At 57.1% G+C, this 24,041-nt stretch overlaps 1 protein-coding gene across 1 annotated transcript in view; it reads right to left on the reverse strand.

Annotated features, from left to right (window-relative positions):
- Window positions 1-2,325: 2,325 nt before the first annotated feature.
- Window positions 2,326-24,041, reverse strand: part of LOC132808907 (SHC-transforming protein 1-like) — a 145,040-nt gene continuing 123,324 nt past the window's right edge. The window contains exons 7-13 of the mRNA XM_060822323.1: window positions 17,302-17,355; window positions 13,059-13,110; window positions 12,828-12,954; window positions 6,499-6,697; window positions 5,232-5,313; window positions 4,326-4,499; window positions 2,326-2,654 (exon numbers count right to left, since the gene is read on the reverse strand). Coding sequence (XP_060678306.1) covers window positions 2,326-2,654; window positions 4,326-4,499; window positions 5,232-5,313; window positions 6,499-6,697; window positions 12,828-12,954; window positions 13,059-13,110; window positions 17,302-17,355 — 1,017 coding nt within the window. The remainder of the gene's footprint in view (window positions 2,655-4,325; window positions 4,500-5,231; window positions 5,314-6,498; window positions 6,698-12,827; window positions 12,955-13,058; window positions 13,111-17,301; window positions 17,356-24,041) is intronic.

Below are 24,041 nucleotides of genomic sequence, written 5' to 3' on the forward strand. Positions count from 1 at the left end.
CCATCCTCCATCAAACCCCCCAGGACAGGGTTAGATACAGGGTTAGGGAGAGTGAGGAAAGCTCCCTCTACACCTTCCTCCATCAAACCCCCCAGGACAGGGTTAGATACAGGGTTAGGGAGAGTGAGGAAAGCTCCCTCTACACCATTCTCCATCAAACCCCCCAGGACAGGGATTACAGACAGAGGAAAGCTCCCTCTACACTGTCCTCCATCAAACCCCCCAGGACAGGGTTAGATACAGGGTTAGAGAGTGTGAGGAAAGCTCCCTCTACACCGTCCTCCATCAAACCCCCAGGACAGGATTAGATATAGGGTTAGAGAGTGTGAGGAAAGCTCCCTCTACACCGTCCTCCATCAAACCCCCAGGACAGGATTAGATCCAGGGTTAGGGAGACTGAGGAAAGCTTCCTCTACACTGTCCTCCATCAAACCCCCCAGGACAGGGATTACAGACAGAGAAAAGCTCCCTCTACACTGTTCCCTCGATCGAAGTCTCCCAGGATGGGGGTCAGAGACAGAGGAAAGCTCCCTCTACACCGTTACCTCGATCAAAGCCTCCCAGGATGGGGGTCAGAGACAGAGGAAAGCTCCCTCTACACCGTTACCTCACTTGAAGTCTCCTAGGCCAGGGGTCAGAGATGGAGGAAAGCTCCCTCTACACCGTTTTCCCATTGAACCCTTCCAGGCCGTGGGGGTCAGCGATAAAGGAAAGCTTCCTCTACACCGTTACCTCACTCGAAGTCTTCTAGGATGGGGGTCAGAGACAGAGTAAAGCTCCCTCTACACCGTTTCCCCATTGAACCCTCCCAGGCCGTGGGGGTCAGCGACAGAGGAAAGCTCCCTCTACACCGTAACCCCATTGACCCCTCCCGGGATGGGGGTCAGCAACAGAGGAAAGCTCCCTCTACACCGTTACCCCATTGACTCCTCCCAGGCCATGGGGGTCAGCGACAGAGGAAAGCTCCCTCTACACCGTAACCCTACTGACCCCTCCCGGGATAGGGGTCAGCGACAGAGGAAAGCTCCCTCTACACCGTAACTCCATTGACCCCTCCCGGGATGGGGGTCAGCGACAGAGGAAAGCTCCCTCTACACAGTAACCCCATTGACCCCTCCCGGGATGGGGGTCACCGACAGAGGAAAGCTCCCTCTACACCGTAACTCCATTGACCCCTCCCGGGATGGGGGTCAGCGACAGAGGAAAGCTCCCTCTACACAGTAACCCCATTGACCCCTCCCGGGATGGGGGGGTCAGCGACAGAGGAAAGCTCCCTCTACACCGTAACCCCACTGACCCCTCCCGGGATGGGGGTCAGCGACAGAGGAAAGCTCCCTCTACACCGTAACCCCATTGACCCCTCCCGGGATGGGGGTCAGCGACAGAGGAAAGCTCCCTCTACACCGTAACCCCATTGACCCCTCCCAGGCCATGGGGGTCAGCGACAGAGGAAAGCTCCCTCTACACAGTAACCCCATTGACCCCTCCCGGGATGGGGGCTCAGCGACAGAGGAAAGCTCCTTCTACACCGTAACCCCACTGACCCCTCCCGGGATGGGGGTCAGCGACAGAGGAAAGCTCCCTCTACACCGTAACCCTATTGACCCCTCCCGGGATGGAGGGGGTCAGCGACAGAGGAAAGCTCCCTCTACACCGCAACCCCATTGACCCCTCCCGGGATGGGGGGTCAGCGACAGAGGAAAGCTCCCTCTACACCGTAACCCCATTGACCCCTCCCGGGATGGGGGTCAGCGACAGAGGAAAGCTCCCTCTACACCGTAACCCTATTGACCCCTCCCGGGATGGGGGGTCAGCGACAGAGGAAAGCTCCCTCTACACCGTAACCCCATTGACCCTTCCCGGGATGGGGGTCAGCGACAGAGGAAAGCTCCCTCTATACAGTAACCCCACTGACCCCTCCCGGGATGGGGGTCAGCGACAGAGGAAAGCTCCCTCTACACCGTAACCCCACTGACCCCTCCCGGGATGGGGGGTCAGCGACAGAGGAAAGCTCCCTCTACACCATAACCCCATTGACCCCTCCCGGGATGGGGGTCAGCGACAGAGGAAAGCTCCCTCTACACCGTAACCCCATTGACCCCTCCCGGGATGGGGGTCAGCGACAGAGGAAAGCTCCCTCTACACCGTAACCCCATTGACCCCTCCCGGGATGGGGGGGGTCAGCGACAGAGGAAAGTTCCCTCTACACCGTAACCCCATTGACCCCTCCCGGGATGGGGGTCACCGACAGAGGAAAGCTCCCTCTACACCGTAACCCCATTGACCCCTCCCGGGATGGGGGTCAGCGACAGAGGAAAGCTCCCTCTACACCGCTCCCCCTGATGGCAGCCCCCCGCCCTGGACAGGGGAAGGGGGGCGTACACTCACCACTCCCTCTGGGTCCACCAGCAGGAGGTGTTTCGGTTGCCCACTCTGCAGGCCGGTCAGCACGTACTGCCCCGGGGTGCTGGTACTCTCCCGCACCAGGAAGTCCCCGTTCGCCAGCAGCAGCTTCTCCGCCTCCCTGCGGTTCATTTTGCCGTGGTACCAGACCTCCCGGCGGAGCTGCTCCTCCATACCGGCACTGACCTGGCTCGGGGGGGCGCTGGCTGGGGGCGAGGGGTGGGGCACCCTCAGGGCATCCTCGAACGGCTCTGCAGCGCCAACCCGGGGAGAGAGAGGGGGAGGGGGAGAGAAGGGGGGAAGAGAGAGGGGAGAGGGGGGGAGAGAGAGAGAGAGAAGGGGGGTGGGGGGGGGGAGGGGGAGAGAGAGAGGGTGGGGAGGGGGAGGGGGGGAGAGGGGGGGAGAGAGAGAGAGAGAGAGGGGGGGAAAGAGAGAGGGGAGAGGGAGAGAGAGAGAGAAGGGGGTGGGGGGAGGGGGAGAGAGAGAGGTGGGGAGGGGGAGAGAGAGAGGGGGAGAGAGAGAGAGAGAGAGAGAGAGAGGGGGTAGGGGGGAGAGAGGGGTAGGGGGAGAGAGTGGGGGGAGAGAGTGGGGGGGAGAGTGAGTGAGGGGGGGAGAGAGAGAGAGAGGGGGGGGGGAAAGAGAGAGGGGAGAGGGAGAGAGAGAGAGAGAGGTGGGGAGGGAGAGAGGTGGGGAGGGGGAGAGGTGGGGAGGGAGGGGGAGAGAGAGAGGGAGGGGGAGAGAGAGAGAGGGAGGGGGAGAGAGAGAGGGAGGGGGAGAGAGAGAGGGGGGGAGAGTGAGGGGGAGAGAGTGAGAGGTGGGGGGGAGGGAGAGAGAGAGAGGGGGGAGAAAGAGAGAGAGAGAGAGGGGGGTAGTGGGAGAGGAGAAAGAGAGAGAGAGAGAGGGAGGGAGGGGGAGAGAGAGAGAGGGAGGGAGGGGGAGAGAGAGAGAGGTGGGGGAAGAGAGAGAGGGAGGGGGAGGGAGAGAGAGAGGATGCGAGAGAGAGAGGGACGAGGGCAGAGAGAGAAAGAGGGGGGGAGGGAGAGAGAGAGAGAGAGGGGGAGAGAGAGAGAGAGAGAGAGACAGACAGACAGAGAATCGGGGATGAAGGGGGGAGAGTAAGGCGGGGTGGAGAGGTTGAGATAGAGAGGGTGAGAAAGGGGGAGTGAGAGCGCGGGAGGGAGGCGAGAGAGAGAGAGGGGGCAGGGGAGAGAGGGGGGGGGGAAGAGGGTGATGGGGGGAGAGGGGGAGAGAGAGAGGAGAGAGAGAGAGAGAAGGGTTCATGCCTCAGCGGGTAAAACAGCACCTCTGCTACCCATCCTCATCCCGGCCTGTTCCCAACTCCCAGAGTTCCCTCTGCCTTGGCCTCTCCTCGGTCTCTCAGACTCATGCAGAGGGAAACAGACCCTTCGGCCCAACCTGTCCATGCTGACCAGATATCCCAACCCAATCTAGTCCCACCTACCCGGCCCAGATCCCTCCAAACCCTTCCTATCCATATCCCCATCCCCCTCTTAAATGTTGTCATTGTACCAGCCTCCACCACTTCCTCTGGCAGCTCATTCCACACACGTACCACCCTCTGGGTGAAAAAGTTACCCCTTGGGTCCCTTTTAAATCTTTCCCCTCTCCTTGGGTTTAAACCCCATTCTCCCCCCTCACTCCCTGTGGGAGCGAGTCCCCCATTCTCCCCCTCACTCCCTGTGGGAGCGAGTCCCCCATTCTCCCCTCACTCCCTGTGGGAGCGAGTCCCCCATTCTCCCCCCTCACTCCAAGTGGGAGCGAGTCCCTCATTCTCCCCCCTCACTCCCTGTGGGAGCGAGTCCCTCATTCTCCCCCCTCACTCCCTGTGGGAGCGAGTCCCTCATTCTCCCCCCTCACTCCCCGTGGAAGCGAGTCCCCCAGTCACCCCACCTCCCACTCACTCATGTCAAAGATGTCCGTCTGAGTATTGCCGTTGGTCTGCCCGACGACTGGGGGCTTTGTTTTGTCCAGGTTCTGCACGTTGACGTACGAGGGGTCATCGAACATCTCAGAGCGGCACCCTGGCTTCCCGCTGGGGGGTAAACCGGGGTGACCGAACCTCTGCGGGCAAGTACCTGTGGGGAGGTGGGGTTGGTAAGGTGGGGAGGGGGTCAAATCACAGGGTTATCAGTGTCCGAATGGGCCAGAGTTGACCGTTGCAGGAGTAGGCCTTGCAGAAGCCTGCTCCCCCAGATGGTAAGGGGGGGAATATGTCGTTAACTCCTTCCCACTCCCCCTCAAGGCATTGCCCCCCCCACCCAGAGTTGCACCCGTCGCTGGTGGGGTATGGAGTCACGTGTAGGCCCGGCCTCCTGGACTCCCAATCCCGACGATGGGGGCTTTCGTCCCAATGGTTCCCCCATCCCAGAGCACTCCGGATCGGATCAGTTGGATTTATGATCCTCTGGGGGGTGGGATTCGAACCCGTTACCCTCACCCCAACCCCTCCCACACAAACCCCAAAAGCGTAGCTGACCCTGTGAGGATACTGCCAGCCCACTGTCTCCCCCTAGCTGAGGAAGCAGGAACAGTCGCCATGGGAACAGGTCTCCATTAAAAGGCCTGGCGTTCTGGTCATGGCGGCGGGCACGATCGAGAGGAGGGGTGGGGGCCGAGCGCACCCCGTGCCATACAGCGGGGGGGGCAGTGCTGGTCTGCGGAGGTGCGTCACCACAGCCTCCCCAAGGGACCAATCAGGGACGGGGCGAGGGCACCAAGTTGGCCTCGGTTGGCAACCGAGAGCTTGGGCAAGGGGAGGCGCGGTGTCGTCTCCCGGAGATCCCGCGCAGGGGCGTCCCGCGCCGTACCTTGCGCGGTGGTCAGCTGCTTCGGAGAGTCCGAGGATGGCGACTGCGAGTCGTAGGCCTTCCCTGGCGTTTGTCCCACGGGCTGCACGGGAGAGAGAGAGAGAGAGAGAGAGGGGGGAGAGAGAGAGAGAGAGAGAGGGAGAGAGAGGGAGAGAGAGGGAGAGAGGGAGAGAGGGAGAGAGAGAGAGAGAGGGGAGGGAGAGAGAGAGGGAGAGAGAGGGAGAGAGGGAGAGAGAGAGAGAGAGAGGGAGGGAGAGAGAGGGAGAGAGGGAGAGAGGGACAGAGAGAGAGAGAGGGACAGAGAGACAGAGAGAGAGAGAGGGGGGAGAGGGGGGAAGAGAGAGGGAGAGAGGAACAGAGAGAGAGAGAGGGACAGAGAGAGAGACAGAGAGAGAGAAAGAGAGACAGAGAGGGACAGAGACAGAGACAGAGACAAAGACAGAGAGAGAAAGAGAGAGACAGAGAGAGACAGACAGAAAGAGACAGAGAGAGAGAGAGAAAGACAGAGAGAGAGAGAGGGACAGAGAGACAGAGACAGAGAGAGGGGGAGAGGGGGAGAGAGAGAGAGGGAGAGAGAGGGAGAGAGAGACAGAGAAAGAGAGAGACAGACAGAAAGAGACAGAGAGAGAAAGAGCCAGAGAGAGAGGAACAAGACATGATGCTTAGCCAGCACACTGTTAACAGACAGCTGCCTTTGCCTAGCGCCGCTCCTCGCTGTGACTGGTCACTGTCATAAGGCGGGTGGGGGGGGCATTGCTGTTGGCCCGAGAGGGACCGAGAATGGAGGGATGTGAGAGGCTCAGTCACTGAGAGACTGATCGGTGCGGAGGATACTCACTGGGCTGGACGAGGGGTAAGGGCCTGGCGCTGAGGTAAAAGATCAGCCATGGGGCTTGTCCAATGGTGGGACAGCCCTGATTGCCGAATGGCCTTCCGCTCCCTATCTTGCCCTAGGGGTGGGCCGAATGGTCTTCTCCTGCTCCGATGTCACCCAAGGGGCTGAATGGCCTCTTCTAAAGCCTCATGGCCCGAGGGACAGGATGGCCTAAGTCACTGAAGGGCCAAATGGCCTCTTCCAAACCTACATGGGCCCCTCCACAGCCTCATGGCCCGAGGGACAGAATGGCCTGTGGCGCCCAGGGGGCCGAATGGTTTATGCTACTCCTTGACTCCCCATCCCCCAACCAACTGAGGGTCCGAATAGCCTATGCTATCCCCTTAGGGGCCCAAATGGCCTCCCTCATGCTTGCCGGCGGCCTGTACTGACCAGAGTGGCTCCGTGATGGTTGGGGTGCTGCGGTGGGAGGGCAGGGAGCCGGGGGGCCGTGACCCCTGACCCCTCGCGGTGCCGGACGTCCACCAAGCCCCCCAGCGGCGGCTCCTTGCCCGGGAAGTCGTTGTAGTACTGGTGGTCTGCGGGATCTTCCTCTTCCTCGTCCCAGGCTGAGCTGTCGAAACCCGCCATCCTGCACCCGAGAGGGGGGGGAAATCGTTAGATCACAGAACGGCGTGCGTCCCCACCCACCCACCCACTCCACCCAGCGACGGGCAGCCAAGGACTGAGGCCGCCCTCCATGACGAGCAACCTGCATTTGCGTAGCGCCTTCGGACCCTTCGGACCCTTCAATGCTGCGCAGGGTGACGTTCGGTGGGGGGTGGGAACAGGTTTTCGAAGTTGGACGGAAGGGTCTCAAGGTATTTGGTCCATATCCCTCCAAAACCCTTCCTATTCATGTCCCCAACCTTTTAAGTGCTGTCATTGTACCAGCCCCCACCACTTCCTCTGGCAGCTCGTTCCACACCCGCACCACCCTCTGTGGGAAAATGTCACCCCTCAGGTCCCTTTCCCCTCTCACCCTGAACCTATGCCCCTCTAGTTCTGGACTCCCCCCACCCCAGGGAAAAGACTTTGCCTATTTACCCTATCCATGCCCCCTCATGATTTTATAAACCTCTATAAGGTCACCCTCAGCCTCCGACGCTCCAGGGAAAACAGCCCCAGCCTGTTCAGCCCCTTCCTATTACTCAAACTCTTCATTCCCAGCCACATCCTGGTAAATCTCTTCTGGCCCCCTCTCCAGTTTAATAATCTCCTTCCTGTAACAGGGCGACCAGAACTGGACACAGTTCTCCAGACGAGGCCTCACCAATGTCCTGTACAACCCCAACATGGCGTCCCCAACTCCTGTACTCAAAGGTCTGAGCAATGAAGGCAAGCGTGTTATAAACACCTCCTTAACCACCCTGTGACGCAAACTTCAAAAGAATTATGTCCCTGAGCCCCTCGGTCTCTCTGCTCTACAAAACTGCCCAGGGTCCTACCATTAACTGTATACGTCCTGCCCTGGTTCATGCTCCCAAAATGCAACACCCTCGCATTTCTCCAAATTAAACTCCATCTGCCACTCCTCAGCCCATTGATCTAATCGATCAAGATCTCTTAGATAACCATCTTCACCACACCACCAATCTTAGTGTCATTTGCTAAGCATGCCTCCTAAATTCTCATCCAAATCACTGATGTAAGTGACGCCCAGCAGGGGACTCAGCACCGATCTCTGTGGGACACCATTGGTCACAGGCCTCCAGTCTGAACAACAACCCTCCTCCATCACCGTCAAGCCTGTTTCGTCTCCAATTGGTCAGATCTCCCTGAATCTCATGTGATCTAACAATCAATAGGCTACCATGTGAGGTCATAGGTTAGATTAGACTCCCTACAGTGTGGAAACAGGACTTCGGCCCGACGAAGAGTAACCCACCTAGACCCATTTCCCAACATTTAACCCTGACCAATGCATCTAACAGTACGGGACAATTTAGCATGGTCAATCCACCCTAACCTGCACATCCCTGGGCACTATGGGACAATTTAGCATGGCCAATCCACCCTAACCTGCACATCCCTGGGCACTATGGGACAATTTAGCATGGCCAATCCACCCTAACCTGCACATCCCTGGACGCTACGGGACAATTTAGCATGGCCAATCCACCATAACCTGCATATCCCTGGGCACTATGGGACAATTTAGCATGGCCAATCCACCCTCACCTGCACATCCCTGGGCACTATGGGACAATTTAGCATGGCCAATCCACCCTAACCTGCACATCCCTGGACGCTACGGGACAATTTAGCATGGCCAATCCACCCTAACCTGCACATCCCTGGGCACTACGGGACAATTTAGCATGGCCAATCCACCATAACCTGTACATCCCTGGGCACTACGGGACAATTTAGCACGGCCAATCCACCCTAACCTGCACATCCCTGGGGCACTACGAAACAATTTAGCATGGCCAATGCACCCTAACCTGCACATCCCTGGGCACTATGGGACAATTTAGCATGGCCAATCCACCCTCACCTGCACATCCCTGGGACACTATGGGACAATTTAGCATGGCCAATCCACCCTAACCTGCACATCCCTGGGGCACTACGGGACAATTTAACATGGCCAATGCACCCTAACCTGCACATCCCTGGACGCTACGGGACAATTTAGCATGGCCAATCCACCATAACCTGCATATCCCTGGGGCACTACGGGACAATTTAACATGGCCAATCCACCCTAACCTGCACATCCCTGGGGCACTACGGGACAATTTAACATGGCCAATGCACCCTAACCTGCACATCCCTGGGCACTATGGGACAATTTAGCATGGCCAATCCACTCTAACCTGCACATCCCTGGATGCTACGGGACAATTTAGCATGGCCAATCCACCCTAACCTGCACATCCCTGGGCACTATGGGACAATTTAATATGGCCAATCCACCCTAACCTGCACATCCCTGGGCACTATGGGACAATTTAGCATGGCCAATCCATCCTAACCTGCACATCCCTGGACACTATGGGACAATTTAGCATGGCCAATCCACCCTAACCTGCACATCCCTGGGCACTATGGGACAATTTAGCATGGCCAATCCACCCTCACCTGCACATCCCTGGGACACTATGGGACAATTTAGCATGGCCAATCCACCCTAACCTGCACATCCCTGGGCACTATGGGACAATTTAGCATGGCCAATCCACCCTAACCTGCACATCCCTGGGCACTATGGGACAATTTAGCATGGCCAATCCACCCTAACCTGCATATCCCTGGGCACTACGGGACAATTTAGCATGGCCAATCCACCCAAACCTGCACATCCCTGGGCACTATGGGACAATTTAGCATGGCCAATCCACCCAAACCTGCACATCACTGGGCACTATGGGACAATTTAGCACGGCCAATCCACCCTAACCTGCACCTCTTTGGACTGTGGGAGGAAACCCACGCAGACTCGGTGGGGGGAGAACATGCAAACTCCACGGACTGTCGCCTGAGGCGAGGGATCGAACCCGGGTCCCTGGCGCCGTGAGGCAGCGGCGCTCACCGCTGAGCCAGGGTGGGGTCTTGTCAAATGGTTTACTGAGGTCCATGCGAACAATTTCTCCTGCTCGGCCCTCATCAATCTGTTTGGTCACATCTTCAAAGAAACTGAAATCAAGTTTGTGAGAGACAATTTCTCAAAGCCAGGAGGACAATGGCCAGCCTGCTGCGCTTTTCCAGCACCACCCTCATGTCAACTCTGGGGCTTGCAGCGTCTGCAGTCCGCACTTTTGCCAGGCTGACTATCCCTGGTCAGTTCTCAAACCTCGTTTGGCATCTCCGTGCCCAGTTCACCATCTTGTCAACGCCCTTTCGGAGTTCCCTCCTGACTCCCTCCAATTTTTCCGCGTTTCGTCCCATCTGCAAGACTTCGCAATTGGGAAGGGAGTGGGAGAAAGTGGGGGAGAGATGGAGAACACGCGAGAGACAAAAGAGAGAAGATAGAGAGGAGAGAGAGAGAGAGAGAGAGAGAGACAGGAAGGGAAGGGAGAGAGGGGAGGGTAGAGATGAGGAGGGGGGGAAAGAGAGAAAGTGGAGGGAGAGAGGGGTTGAGAGAGAGTGAGAGGAGGTAGAGTGTGGGGAGGAGAGAGAGAGACAGGGAAAGAGAGATAGAGAGATCGGGAGGGGAGAGAGGGGAGAGAGAAGAGAGAGAGAGGGGGAGTGGGGAAGAGAGAGAGATCAGGAGGGGGGGAGAGAGAGAGAGGGAGAGAGGTAGGTAGGGGAGACAGGGAGGGAAGGGAAAGAGAGGGAGTGCGGGGAGAGAGAGAGAGGTGAGGGAGGGAGTTGGAGAGAGGGACAGGGAGGTAGGCAGGGGAGACAGAGCAAGGGAACGGAGAGAGAGGGAAGGAGTGCACAGAGAGAGAGGGAGCGGGGAGACAGGGAAGGGGGAAGACAGAAGAGAGTGAGAGGGGAGGGAGGGTGGGTGGGAGAATGGGAGGAGAGGGAGAGTGAGAGAGGTGAAGGGAAATAAGGGTGAGGTAGAGATTTAGGAGGGAAGATAGAGCGAGTTTAAACAGGGAACGGAGACCAGAATGAGAGAGAGAGAGAGGTGGGAGAGAGGAGGAGGAGGAGAGAAATGGTGAAGGAGGAGTGAGGGGACGGGGAGGGAGGGAGGGAGTGGGGAAGGAGGGAGTGAGGGGACGGGGAGGGAGTGAGGGGACGGGGAGGGAGGGAGTGAGGAAGGAGGGAGTGAGGGGATGGGAGAAGGAGGGAGGGAGTGGGGAAGGAGGGAGTGAGGGGATGGGGAGGGAGGGAGTGAGGGGATGGGAGAAGGAGGGAGGGAGTGGGGAAGGAGGGAGTGAGGGGATGGGAGAAGGAGGGAGGGAGTGGGGAAGGAGGGAGTGAGGGGACGGGGAGGGAGTGAGGGGACGGGGAGGGAGGGAGTGAGGAAGGAGGGAGTGAGGGGATGGGAGAAGGAGGGAGGGAGTGGGGAAGGAGGGAGTGAGGGGATGGGGAGGGAGGGAGTGAGGGGATGGGAGAAGGAGGGAGGGAGTGGGGAAGGAGGGAGTGAGGGGATGGGAGAAGGAGGGAGGGAGTGGGGAAGGAGGGAGTGAGGGGACGGGGAGGGAGGGAGTGAGGGGATGGGAGAAGGAGGGAGGGAGTGGGGAAGGAGGGAGTGAGGGGATGGGAGAAGGAGGGAGGGAGTGGGGAAGGAGGGAGTGAGGGGACGGGGAGGGAGGGAGTGAGGGGACGGGGAGGGAGGGAGTGAGGGGATGGGAGAAGGAGGGAGTGGGGAAGGAGGGAGTGAGGGGATGGGAGAAGGAGGGAGGGAGTGGGGAAGGAGGGAGTGAGGGGACGGGGAGGGAGGGAGTGAGGGGGTGGGAGAAGGAGGGAGGGAGTGGGGAAGGAGGGAGTGAGGGGACGGGGAGGGAGGGAGTGAGGGGAAGGGAGAAGGAGGGAGTGGGGAAGGAGGGAGTGAGGGGATGGGAGAAGGAGGGAGGGAGTGGGGAAGGAGGGGAGTGAGGGGACGGGGAGGGAGGGAGTGAGGGGATGGGAGAAGGAGGGAGGGAGTGAGGAAGGAGGGAGTGAGGGGATAGGAGAGGGAGGGATTGAGGAAGGAGGGAGTGAGGGGATAGGAGAGGGAGGGATTGAGGAAGGAGGGAGTGAGGGGACGGAGAGGTAGGGAGTGAGGAAGGAGGAGGGAGTGAGGGGACGGGGAGGGAGGGAGTGAGGAAGGAGGAGAGGGGAGGGGAGGAAGGGGCAGTGTCGGGATACTGTAAGACTATCCCCAGCTCTAGACAGTGCTGTATCCTGGTCTTTTGAGGGGTTCAGAAGTTGGAAGGGAAAATGGGTGAACGAAAGGAAAGGGTGGGAAGGAGAGGGAGGGGGAAATGGGGAAGGAGACAGAGAGGTCTCTTTGTTCAGCAACACTCCCCAGGACCTGACCATTAAGTGTATAAATCCTGCTAAGATTTGCTTTCCCAAATTGCAGCACCTCGCATTTATCTGAATTAAACTCCATCTGCCACATCTCAGCCCATTGGCCCATCTGGTCCAGATCCTGTTGTAATCGGAGGTAACCCTCTTCGCTGTCCACTCCACCTCCAATTTTGGTGTCATCTGCAAACTTACTAACTGTACCTCCTATGTTCATATCCAGATCATTTATATAAATGATGAAAGGTAGTGGACCCAGCACCAATCCTTGTGGCACTCCACTGGTCACAGGCCCCCAGTCTGAAAAACAACCCTCCACCATCACCCTCTGTGTTCTACCTTTGAGCCAGTTCTGTATCCAAATGGCTAGTTCTCCCTGTATTCCATGAGATCTAACCTTGCTAACCAGTCTCCCATGGGGAACCTTGTGGAACGCCTTACTGAAGTCCATATAGATCACATCTACTGCTCTGCCCTCATCAATCTTCTTTGTTACTTTCTCAAATAAACAAGTTTGTGAGACATGATTTCCCACACACAAAGCCATGCTGACTGTCCCTAATCAGGCCTTGCCTTTCCAAATACACGTACATCCTGTCCCTCAGGATTCCCTCCAACAACTTGCCCACCCCCGAGGTCTGTAATTTCCTGGCCAAAAGTTAATACCCGCTCAGGGTACCAGGAGGGCATCTTCCAACCCCTTTGCCTGGGCACCCTCAGGGGTCAGGCTCCTGCGCTTGCCTCTCTGGTGGGTGGTGAAGGTGCCACACGCACGCGGGGGTGGTGCGGACGCTGGAGACTGGCGCTTTTACCTGTCATGGGGGGTGACCAGTTTGGGAGGATTCTTCAAGTACTGCTTGAAACGCAGCTCAAAGGCCTGCCCTATGGTGCTGATGACATCCTGGGCCATGGCGTCCGGGCACTCCAATATGTGGCACGCTGAGGGGGAGGGATGAGGGGGAAGAGATAAAGCGACGCACGGTCAGTGGGCGGCATCGAGACTTCCCCGCGGCCAGACTGCGCCCAAAGAAACAGGCACCCACCTCTTTGATTGACAGGGTCTTTGGCGACGTAGGCAACATATTCTGCCGTGTCCTGGAAAAGGGGAGAGAGAGAGAGAGAGAGGGAGCAAGGAGTTAGACACAATCCTCAGAGCAGGAGGAAGGATTAGGGAGCGGGGGGGAGGGTTACTGCTGAAGGTTGTCCTGAGTTTCCTCCGGGTGCTTCGGTTTCCTCCCGCAGTCCAAAGATGTGCAGGTTAGGGTGGATTGGCCATGCTAAATTGTCCCATAGTGCCCAGGGATGTGCAGGTTAGGGTGGATGGGCCATGCTAAATTGTCCCGTAGTGCCCAGGGATGTGCAGGTTAGGGTGGGTTGGCCATGCTAAATTGTCCCATAGTGCCCAGGGATGTGCAGGTTAGGGTGGATTGGCCATGCTATATTGTCCCGTAGTGCCCAGGGATGTGCAGGTTAGGGTGGGTTGGCCACGCTAAATTGTCCCATAGTGCCCCAGGGATGTGCAGGTTAGGGTGGGTTGGCCACGCTAAATTGTCCCATAGTGCCGAGGGATGTGCAGGTTAGGGTGGATTGGCCATACTGAATTGTCCCATAGTGCCCCAGGGATGTGCAGGTTAGGGTGGATTGGCCACGCTAAATTGTCCCATAGTGCCGAGGGATGTGCAGGTTAGGGTGGATTGGCCATACTGAATTGTCCCATAGTGCCCAGGGATGTGCAGGTTAGGGTGGATTGGCCATGCTAAATTGTCCCGTAGTGCCCAGGGATGTGCAGGTTAGGGTGGATTGGCCATACTAAATTGTCCCGTAGTGCCCAGGGATGTGCAGGTTAGGGTGGATTGGCCATACTAAATTGTCCCGTAGTGCCCAGGGATGTGCAGGTTAGGGTGGATTGGCCATGCTAAATTGTCCTGTAGTGTGCAAGGATGTGAGGGTTCAGTGGGTGACTCAGGAGTAAATGTAAGTGGGGGAATGGGTCTGAGTGAGTTACTCTTTGGAGGGTCAGTGTGGACTTGATGGGCTGAAGGGCCTGTTTCCACACTGTGGGGATTCTATGAAACAAAGTAGCCCCACTTGCCTGTGTTTGGCGCATTACCCTCTCAACCTTTCATAATCCTCAGCCTACGCAAGTGCCTTTTCCCTCCACCTGCATCGATCCCTTCCTCTGGAAGTTCATTCCACACACGAACCACACGGTGTGGGAAAAGAAATTGTCCTTTAAATCTGTCTCCTCTCTCTCTCTCTGTCTCGCTCTCTCTCTCTCTCTCTCTCTTTCTCTCTCCCCCCTCTCTCTCTCCCCCTCTCTCTCTCCAGAATGCCGTGTGGTTCGAACCCATCTGGTCCTGAAGGAGGGTTTACCTCCCGAAACGTCGAGGGTGTCTCCACCTCCTGACGCTGCCTGGCTCGCTGGTGTTCTCCCAGCCTCCTGCCTGTCTACACTCAGCGAGATCGTGACTGCCGTTTTGCCCTAACGCCAGCCTCCACCTCCCTGCTCTCTCCCAGTAATCCTGCTGTCCTCCGCTGTGTGAAAGCATTTCCTGAGGAGGCCTCAATGACTTCCCTGGGCAGGGAAATTCCACAGCTTCCCAGCCCGAAATTCCTCCTCAGCTCAGACGCAAACCTGCTCCCCCTCATTTTGAGGCTCTCGTCCGAGTTCCACCCTCGAGTGGAAACATCCTCTGTCTGATCTATCCCCTTCATAATTCTATCTGTTTATTATAAGATCCCACCCCTTTAAACATCTGAATTCCAATGAGTAGAATCCCTGTCTGCTCAGTCTCTCCTCATGAACACCACGGGCGGCACGGTGGCACAGTGGTTAGCACTGCTGCCTCACAGCACCAGAGACCCGGGTTCAATTCCCGACTCAGGCGACTGACTGTGTGGAGTTTGCACGTTCTCCCCGTGTCTGCGTGGGTTTCCTCCGGGTGCTCCGGTTTCCTCCCACAGTCCAAAGGTGTGCGGGTCAGGTGAATTGGCCATGCTAAATTGCCCGTAGTGTTAGGTAAGGGGTAAATGTAGGGGTATGGGTGGGTTGCACTTCGGCGGGTCGGTGTGGACTTGTTGGGCCGAAGGGCCTGTTTCCACACTGTAAGTAATCTAATCTAAGAACCACCTCATGAACTCCCTCTGCACCCCCTCCAGGGCCCAGGACATCATGTCTCAAATAAGGTGACCAAAACTGTACCCCCAGGGTGTGGCTTCGCTAGCACCCTATACAGCCGCAACATAACCTCCCCGCTCTTCAACTCCATCCCTTTAGCAACGATGGACAAAATTCCATTTGCCTTCCTCATGACCTGCTGTACCTGAAGACCGACCTTCTGTGATTCATGCACAGATACTTTTGGTGATTCACCCTATCCGCGCCCCCCCCTTCACAAGGTTACAAACCTCTGTAAGGTCACCCTTCAGCCGACTGGAGGATGGCTAATTTAGCAGTGAGAGGAAGAGTCATAGAGATGTACAGCACGGAAACTGACTTGTCCATGCCGAGCAGATATCCCAACCCATTCCCGTCCCGTTTGCCAGCACCCGGCCCCTATCCCTCCAAACCCCTTCCTATCCATGTCCCCATCCCAATGCCTTTTAAATGCTGCCATTGTACCAGCCTCCACCACTTCCTCTGGCAGCTCATTCCATACACGTACCCCCCTCTGTGTGAAAAAGTTACCCCTCAGCTCCCTTTCCCCTCTCTCCTAAAACCTATGCCCCTCTAGTTCTGGACTCCCCCCACCCTAGGGGAAAAGACCTTGTCTATTTACCCTATCCATGCCCCTCATGATTTTGTAAACTTCTATAAGGTCACCCCTCAGCCTCCGACGCTCCAGGGAAAACAGCCCCGGCCTGTTCAGCCTCTCCCTGTAGCTCAAACCCTCCAACATCCTTGTCAATCTTTTCTGGATCTTTTCACGTTTCACAACCCCCTCTTTGACCAGAAATGAACACAGTATTCCAGATGTGGTCTAACCAATGTCCTGTACAGCCGCAACAGAAAGTTTTTGATAAAGTCCCACATAGGAGGTTAGTGAGCAAACTTAGGGCGCATGGTATTGGGGGCAAAGTACTGACTTGGATTGAAAGTTGGTTGGCTGACAGGAAACAAAGAGCAGTGATAAACGGCTCCATTTCGGAATGGCAGGCAGTGACCAGTGGGGTACCGCAGGGATCAGTACTGGGACCGCAGCTTTTTACAATATATGTTCATGATATAGAAGATGGTATTAGCAATAACATTAGCAAATTTGCTGATGATACAAAGCTGGGTGGCAGGGTGAAATGTGAGGAGGATGTTAGGAGATTACAGGGTGACCTGGACAGGTTAGCTGAGTGGGCAGATGCATGGCAGATGCAGTTTAATGTGGATAAATGTATGGTTATCCACTTTGGTGGCAAGAACAGGAAGGCAGATTACTACCTAAATGGAGTCAAGTTAGGTAAAGGGGCAGTACAGAGAGATCTGGGTGTTCTTGTACACCAGTCAATGAAGGTAAGCATGCAGGTACAGCAGGTAGTGAAGAAGGCTAATAGCATGCTGGCCTTCATAACAAGAGGGATTGAGTATAGAAGCAAAGAGGTTCTTCTGCAGCTGTACAGGGCCCTGGTGAGACCACACCTGGAGTACTGTGTGCAGTTCTGGTCTCCAAATTTGAGGAAAGACATTCTGGCTATTGAGGGAGTGCAGCGTAGGTTCACGAGGTCAATTCCTGGAATGGCGGGACTATCTTACGCTGTAAGATTGGAGTGACTGGGCTTGTATACCCTTGAGTTTAGAAGACTGAGAGGGGATCTGATTGAGACGTATAAGATTATTAAAGGATTGGACACTCTGGAGGCAGGAAACATGTTTCCGCTGATGGGTGAGTGCCGAACCAGAGGACACAGCTTAAAAATACGGGGTAGACCATTTAGGACAGAGATGAGGAGAAACTTCTTCACCCAGAGAGTGGTGGCTGTGTGGAATGCTCTGCCCCAGAGGGCAGTGGAGGCCCAGTCTCTGGATTCATTTAAGAAAGAGTTGGATAGAGCTCTCAAGGATAGTGGGATCAAGGGTTATGGGGATAAGGCAGGAACAGGAGACTGATTAAGGATGATCAGCCATGATCATATTGAATGGCGGTGCAGGCTCGAAGGGCAGAACGGCCTACTCCTGCACCTATTGTCTAACATGACCTCCCCACTCCTGTACTCAATGCTCTGACCAATGAAGGAAGGGAGAGATTGCGGCCTGTGGAGTCAGGGCGCTACGCAAATGCAGCAGAAGGCCCTTACCGGATCGCCACCGGAGGCGAAGGATATGGACTGCATGTGGTGATTGGCGATGATCTGTGAAGACAAAAAGAAACAGGCAAAAGTGACTTGGCAAATGGTGGGTTTGCGCGCACCGCATCAGCAACCGCTCTGAGAACGGGATTGTTGTTAATCACGGGGCCTGACCGTTTGGGTCAGCTCAGTGCTGCCCTCCCTCCCCCCACTACTCCTCCAACCACAAGGGGTCGATAGCGTTCTAAATCCTGCAGGCCGAAAGGGAGTGGCGGTAGGCGGGAGGGTGTAGGCCTCATTTGCGATGGGGTTGGCACACTGGCCCCGCAGCATCATGGGAAATGGGAGCAGGAGCAGGCCATTTGGCTCCCCACCCACTTGCTCCACCACCTCATTTTCCCCACACCATTCCCCCAATCTCTTTGGTTTTCGACAAACTGGGGGATTAAGCTCTCCACACCGCCCCCACCCCACCTCCCCCAGCCCCACCATCCGAAAACTCATCCCAGTGAAGACTTTCCCCATCGTCGCCTCAGTCTAAAATGGCCGTCCCCTTTATCCTGAGAGGGTGCCTTTCCTGATCAATGGCTGCGGTTCTCCCATTGCAATGCCCCCACCAGTCAGCACTCTTCTCCGATAAAGTAGAAACGTTGTTTTTCCTTAAGGGATAAATGGCGTTGCCCTGGAGAATGCACCAGCTGATGAAGAGTGACAGTTAACTCCCGAGCGTTGTTTAAATGTTCCCCTCCTCCCTTTTACTCTGGTGTTCCTAATGAATTGTCCTGATGGATACATGGTGAAAAACCTTGACTAAATGTCAAAAATATGCTTGCAGGTTGGAATACTGAAATCAATCAGTTCCTATATTTATAAATGAAATTGCAAACAGAAATCGGGCCAGGATTATATAGTTAATGGTAAGGTGCTGAGGAGTGTTGCTGAACAAAGAGACCTTGGAGTGCAGGTTCATAGCTCCTTGAAAGTGGAGTCGCAGGTAGATAGGATAGTGAAGGCAGCGTTTGGTATGCTTTCCTTTATTGATCAGAGTATTGAGTACAGGAGTTGGGAGGTCATGTTGCAGCTGTACAGGACATTGGTTAGGCCACTGTTGGAATATTGTGTGCAATTCTGGTCTCCCTGCTATAGGAAGGATATTGTGAAAGTCGAAAGGGTTCAGAAAAGGATGTTGGAGAGTTTGAGCTACAGGGAGAGGCTGAACAGGCTGGGGCTGTTTTCCCTGGAGCGTCAGAGGCTGAGGGGGGGACCTTATAGAGGTTTATAAAACCATGAGAGGATAAATAGACAAGGTCTTCTCCCTGGGGTGGGGGGAATCCTGAACTAGAGAGGCATAGGTTGAGGATGAGAGAGGAAAGATATAAAAGAGACCTAAGGGGCAACTTTTTCACGCAGAGGGTGGTACGTGTATGGAATGAGCTGCCAGAGGAAGTGGTGGAGGCTGGTACAATGACAACATTTAAAAGGCATCTGGATGGGGATATGAATAGGAAGGGTTTGGAGGGATACGGGCCAGGTGCTGGCAAATGGGACTAGATTGGGTGGCACAGCGGCTCAGTGGTTAATACAGCGCCAGGGACCCAGGTTTGACTCCTGCCTCGGGTGACTATCTGTGCGGAGTTTCCACATTTCCCCCCAGCCCTGCCATGTCTGCGGTTTCCTCCCATATTCCAAAAATGTGCAGGTTAGGGTGAATTAGCCGTGCTAAATTGTCCCATAGTGTTAGGTGCATTAGTCAGGGGTAAATCTAGGGAATGGGTCTGGGTGGGTTACTCTTCGGAGGGTCGGTGTGGACTTGTTGGGCCGAAGGGCCTGTTTCCACACTTGTAGGGAATCTAATCGAATCAATTCAGGATATTTTGCACGGACAAGTTGGGGGCTGAAGGATCTGCCCTTTGATCTGTGCGAGGCGATGACTTCCCTGGAACTAAGCTTGGGATGAGAACCAGCGAGATTGACGAAGACATCGCCCGGAATGGAGGGTTTGAGTTGCCGAGAGGGGCTGGATCGGCTGAATCTTTCCCTGGTGCGTCAGAGGCGACCTTAGAGACTTTTGGAAAATAACCAGGGGGTCGCGGATCGGGTGAATTGCAGGGGTTTTTTTCCCCTGGGGGGTAGGGGGAGATTTCAAGGCGAGGGGGCATATTTTTAAGGTGAGAGGGGAAAGATTTTTTAAAAAAAGGCAATTTTGTTTCCCCCCCACCCTGTGGAGAGTGGTCCGTGTGTGGAATAAGGTTCCTGAGGAAGTGGTGGAAGTGAGTACGTTACAACGTTTAAGAGATCTGTACATTAACAGGAAAGGTTTGGAGGGATATGGGTCTGGAGGAGGGCAGATGTGGGACTAGCATACCCAACCTGTCGCTCCTTGTGGGACTTTTGGGGTGAATTTGTGGTCACAGAAGTGCATTTCGTTTTGCTCAAAACTTGCAAGTAAAACGACACAGAGGGTTTGTCAGTCTGACACATCACTGGGACGCAGGCAGACTGCACACCTATTGTATAAAAAGCTGAGTTATCTTGGGAATGAAGTTAAAAATCACACAACAACGGGTTAGAGTCCGAGAGGTTTATTTGGAAGCAAGATCTTTCGGAGCGACGCTCCTTCACCAGGAGTCAGATGCAGAATTGACAGCAAAAAGGAAGAACTGAAGTTATGTCAAAAAGACCGAGAAAGTCTCTCAATCATTGAGAAAGACCAGACTGGTTTCAGTTCTCGCATATGTCAATCCCAGAAGTTTCTTAAAGTTACATTCTCACGGAAACTTTAATAGGCGCCATGTCGGGTCAGATAATGCACTGATGGTGTGAGGTCAGTGCTGAGGGAGTGGGTGCTGTGGGAGGGTCGGTGCTGAGGGAGCGGGCACTGTGGGAGGGTCAGTGCTGAGGGAGTGGGCGCTGTCGGAGGGTCAGTGCTGAGGGAGCAGGCGATGTGGGAGGGTCAGTGCTGAGGGAGTGGGCGCTGTCGGAGGGTCAGTGCTGAGTGAGCGGGTGCTGTGGGAGCGTCAGTGCTGAGGGAGCGGGTGCTGTGGGAGGATCAGTGCTGAGGGGGAGGGCGCTGTGGGAGGGTCAGTGCTGAGTGAGCGGGTGCTGTGGGAGGATCAGTGCTGAGGGGGAGGGCGCTGTGGGAGGGTCAGTGCTGAGTGAGCGGGTGCTGTGGGAGGATCAGTGCTGAGGGGGAGGGCGCTGTGGGAGGGTTAGTGCTGAAGGAGTGGGCGCTGTCAGAGGGTCAGTGCTGAGGGAGAGGGCGCTGTGGGAGGGTTAGTGCTGAGGGAGCGGGTGCTGTCGGAAGGTCAGTGCTGAGGGAGAGGGCACTGTCGAAGGGTCAGTGCTGAGGGAGTGGGTGCTGTCGGAGGGTCAGTGCTGAGGGAGAGGGCGCTGTGGGAGGGTTAGTGCTGAGGGAGCAGGCGCTGTCGGAAGGTCAGTGCTGAGGGAGTGGGTGCTGTCGGAGGGTCAGTGCTGAGGGAGTGGGTGCTGTGGGAGGGTCAGTGCTGAGGGAGCGGGCGCTGTGGGAAGGTCAGTGCTGAGGGAGCGGATGCTATGGGAGGGTCAGTGCTGAGGGAGAGGGCGCTGTGGGAGGGTCAGTGGTGAGGGAGTGGGCGCTGTCGAAGGGTCAGTGCTGAGGGTGCGGACGCTGTGGGAGGGTCAGTGCTGAGGGAGTGGGCACTGTCGGAGGGTCAGTGCTGAGGGAGCGGGTGTTGTCGGAGGGCCAGCACTGAGGGAGTGGTGCTGTGGGAGGGTCAGTGCTGAGGGTGTGGGCACTGTCAGAGGGTCAGCGCTGAGGGAGCGGGCGCTGTCGAAGGGTCAGTGCTGAGGGAGTGGGTGCTGTCGGAGGGTCAGCGCTGAGGGAGTGGGCGCTGTTGGAGGGTCAGTGCAGAGGGAGTGGACGTTGTGGGAGGGTCAGTGCAGAGGGAGTGGACGTTGTGGGAGTGTCAGTGCTGAGAGAGTGGGCGCTGTCGGAGGGTCAGTGCTGAGGGAGCGTGTGTTGTCAGAGGGTCAGCACTGAGGGAGTGGTGCTGTGGGAGGGTCAGTGCTGAGGGTGTGGGCACTGTCGGAGGGTCAGTGCTGAGGGAGCGGGCGCTGTCAGAGGGTCAGTGCTGAGGGAGTGGGTGCTGTCGGAGGGTCAGTGCTGAGGGAGTGGGTGCTGTCGGAGGGTCAGCGCTGAGGGAGCGGGCGCTGTCGGAGGGACAGTGCTGAGGGAGTGTCAGTGCTGAGGGAACGGGCACTATCGGAGGGTCAGTGCTGAGGGTATGGGCACTGTCGGAGGGTCAGTGCTGAGGGAGTGGGAACTGTCGGAGGGTCAGTGCTGAGGGAGCGGGCGCTGTCAGAGGGTCAGTGCTGAGGGAGAGGGCACTGTCAGAGGGTCAGTGCTGAGGGAGTGGGTGATGTGGATGTGTCAGTGCTGAGGTAGCTGGCGCTGTCAGAGGGTCAGTGCTGAGGGAGCGGATGCTGTGGGAGGGTCAGTGCTGAGGGAGAGGGCGCTGTGGGAGGATTAGTGCTGAGGGAGCGGGTGCTGTCGGAAGGTCAGTGCTGAGGGAGTGTCAGTGCTGAGGGAACGGGCACTATCGGAGGGTCAGTGCTGAGGGTATGGGCACTGTCGGAGGGTCAGTGCTGAGGGAGTGGGAACTGTCGGAGGGTCAGTGCTGAGGGAGCGGGCGCTGTCAGAGGGACAGTGCTGAGGGAGTGTCAGTGCTGAGGGAACGGGCACTATCGGAGGGTCAGTGCTGAGGGTATGGGCACTGTCGGAGGGTCAGTGCTGAGGGAGTGGGTGCTGTCGGAGGGTCAGTGCTGAGGGAGCGGGCGCTGTCAGAGGGTCAGTGCTGAGGGAGAGGGCACTGTCAGAGGGTCAGTGCTGAGGGAGTGGGTGATGTGGATGTGTCAGTGCTGAGGTAGCTGGCGCTGTCGGAGGGTCAGTGCTGAGGGAGCGGGCGCTGTCAGAGGGTCAGTGCTGAGGGAGTGGGTGCTGTCGGAGGGTCAGTGCTGAGGGAGAGGGCACTGTCGGAGGGTCAGCGCTGAGGGAGTGGGCGCTGTCGAAGGGTCAGCGCTGAGGGAGTGGGCGCTGTCGAAGGGTCAGCGCTGAGGGAGTGGGCGCTGTCGGAGGGTCAGTGCTGAGGGAGCAAGCGCTGTCGGATGGTCAGCGCTGAGGGAGTGGGTGCTGTCGGAGGGTCAGTGCTGAGGGAGTGGGCGCTGTCGGAGGGTCAGTGCTGTGGGAGTAGGCGCTGTGGGAGGGTTAGTGCTGAGGGAGCGGGTGCTGTCGGAGGGTCAGCGCTGAGGGAGTGGGCGCTGTCGAAGGGTCAGCGCTGAGGGAGTGGGCGCTGTCGAAGGGTCAGCGCTGAGGGAGTGGGCGCTGTCGGAGGGTCAGCGCTGAGGGAGCAAGCGCTGTCGGATGGTCAGCGCTGAGGGAGTGGGTGCTGTCGGAGGGTCAGTGCTGAGGGAGTGGGCGCTGTCGGAGGGTCAGTGCTGTGGGAGTAGGCGCTGTGGGAGGGTTAGTGCTGAGGGAGCGGGTGCTGTGGGAGGGTCAGTGCTGAGGGAGCGGGCGCTGTGGGAGGGTCAGTGCTGAGGGAGCGGGCGCTGTGGGAGGGTCAGTGCTGAGGGAGCGGGCGCTGTGGGAGGGTCAGTGCTGAGGGAGCGGGCGCTGTGGGAGGGTCAGTGCTGAGGGAGCGGGCGCTGTGGGAGGGTCAGTGCTGAGGGAGCGGGCGCTGTGGGTGGGTCAGTGCTGAGGGAGCGGGCGCTGTGGGAGGGTCAGTGCTGAGGGAGCGGGCGCTGTGGGAGGGTCAGTGCTGAGGGAGCGGGCGCTGTGGGAGGGTCAGTGCTGAGGGAGCGGGCGCTGTGGGAGGGTCAGTGCTGAGGGAGCGGGCGCTGTGGGAGGGTCAGTGCTGAGGGAGCGGGTGCTGTGGGAGGGTCAGTGCTGAGGGAGCGGGTGCTGTGGGAGGGTCAGTGCTGAGGGAGCGGGTGCTGTGGGAGGGTCAGTGCTGAGGGAGCGGGTGCTGTGGGAGGGTCAGTGCTGAGGGAGCGGGTGCTGTGGGAGGGTCAGTGCTGAGGGAGTGGGTGCTGTGGGAGGGTCAGTGCTGAGGGAGCGGGCGCTGTGGGAGGGTCAGTGCTGAGGTAGCGGGTGCTGTGGGAGGGTCAGTGCTGAGGGAGCGGGCGCTGTGGGAGGGTCAGTGCTGAGGGAGCGGGTGCTGTGGGAGGGTCAGTGCTGAGGGAGCGGGCGCTGTGGGAGGGTCAGTGCTGAGGGAGTGGGTGCTGTGTGAGGCTCTAGAATAGGCCTGGGAGAGATAAAAAGATTGAACATGGTGACTGTCCGTGTCTGATGTGGAGGTGCCAGTGTTGACTGGGGTGGACCAAGTTAGAAATCGATGTCTAACATCTTGCACCCCAGTCCAAAACTGGCACCTCCAAATCATACATGGACAGAATTATAGTTGTGGACAGTTGTATTTATTTGGAAGCACTAGTTTTCGGAGCGCTGCTTCATTGTCAGGTAGCTAGTGGGGCAGGATCTCAGGGCGCAGACTTTACAGTAAAAATTCACAGTGATAACCAACGGCAGACATATTGAACAAACCTAGAGGCTGTTGAGTCTTAGACTGGGGGCACAGGTTTCGATTGGTTTACAGGTGAATCCCAGAATTTCTTTCAAGTCACAGTCCCAAGGTTTTATTGGGAAAAAACAAGGTGATGTCTCAGCTCAGACAACGCATTAAAGGTGTGAGGTTAGAGTCTGTCTGTATCCCGAC

This window comes from Hemiscyllium ocellatum, assembly GCF_020745735.1.
Source record: "Hemiscyllium ocellatum isolate sHemOce1 chromosome 50 unlocalized genomic scaffold, sHemOce1.pat.X.cur. SUPER_50_unloc_3, whole genome shotgun sequence".
Classification (NCBI taxonomy): Eukaryota; Metazoa; Chordata; class Chondrichthyes; order Orectolobiformes; family Hemiscylliidae; genus Hemiscyllium; species Hemiscyllium ocellatum.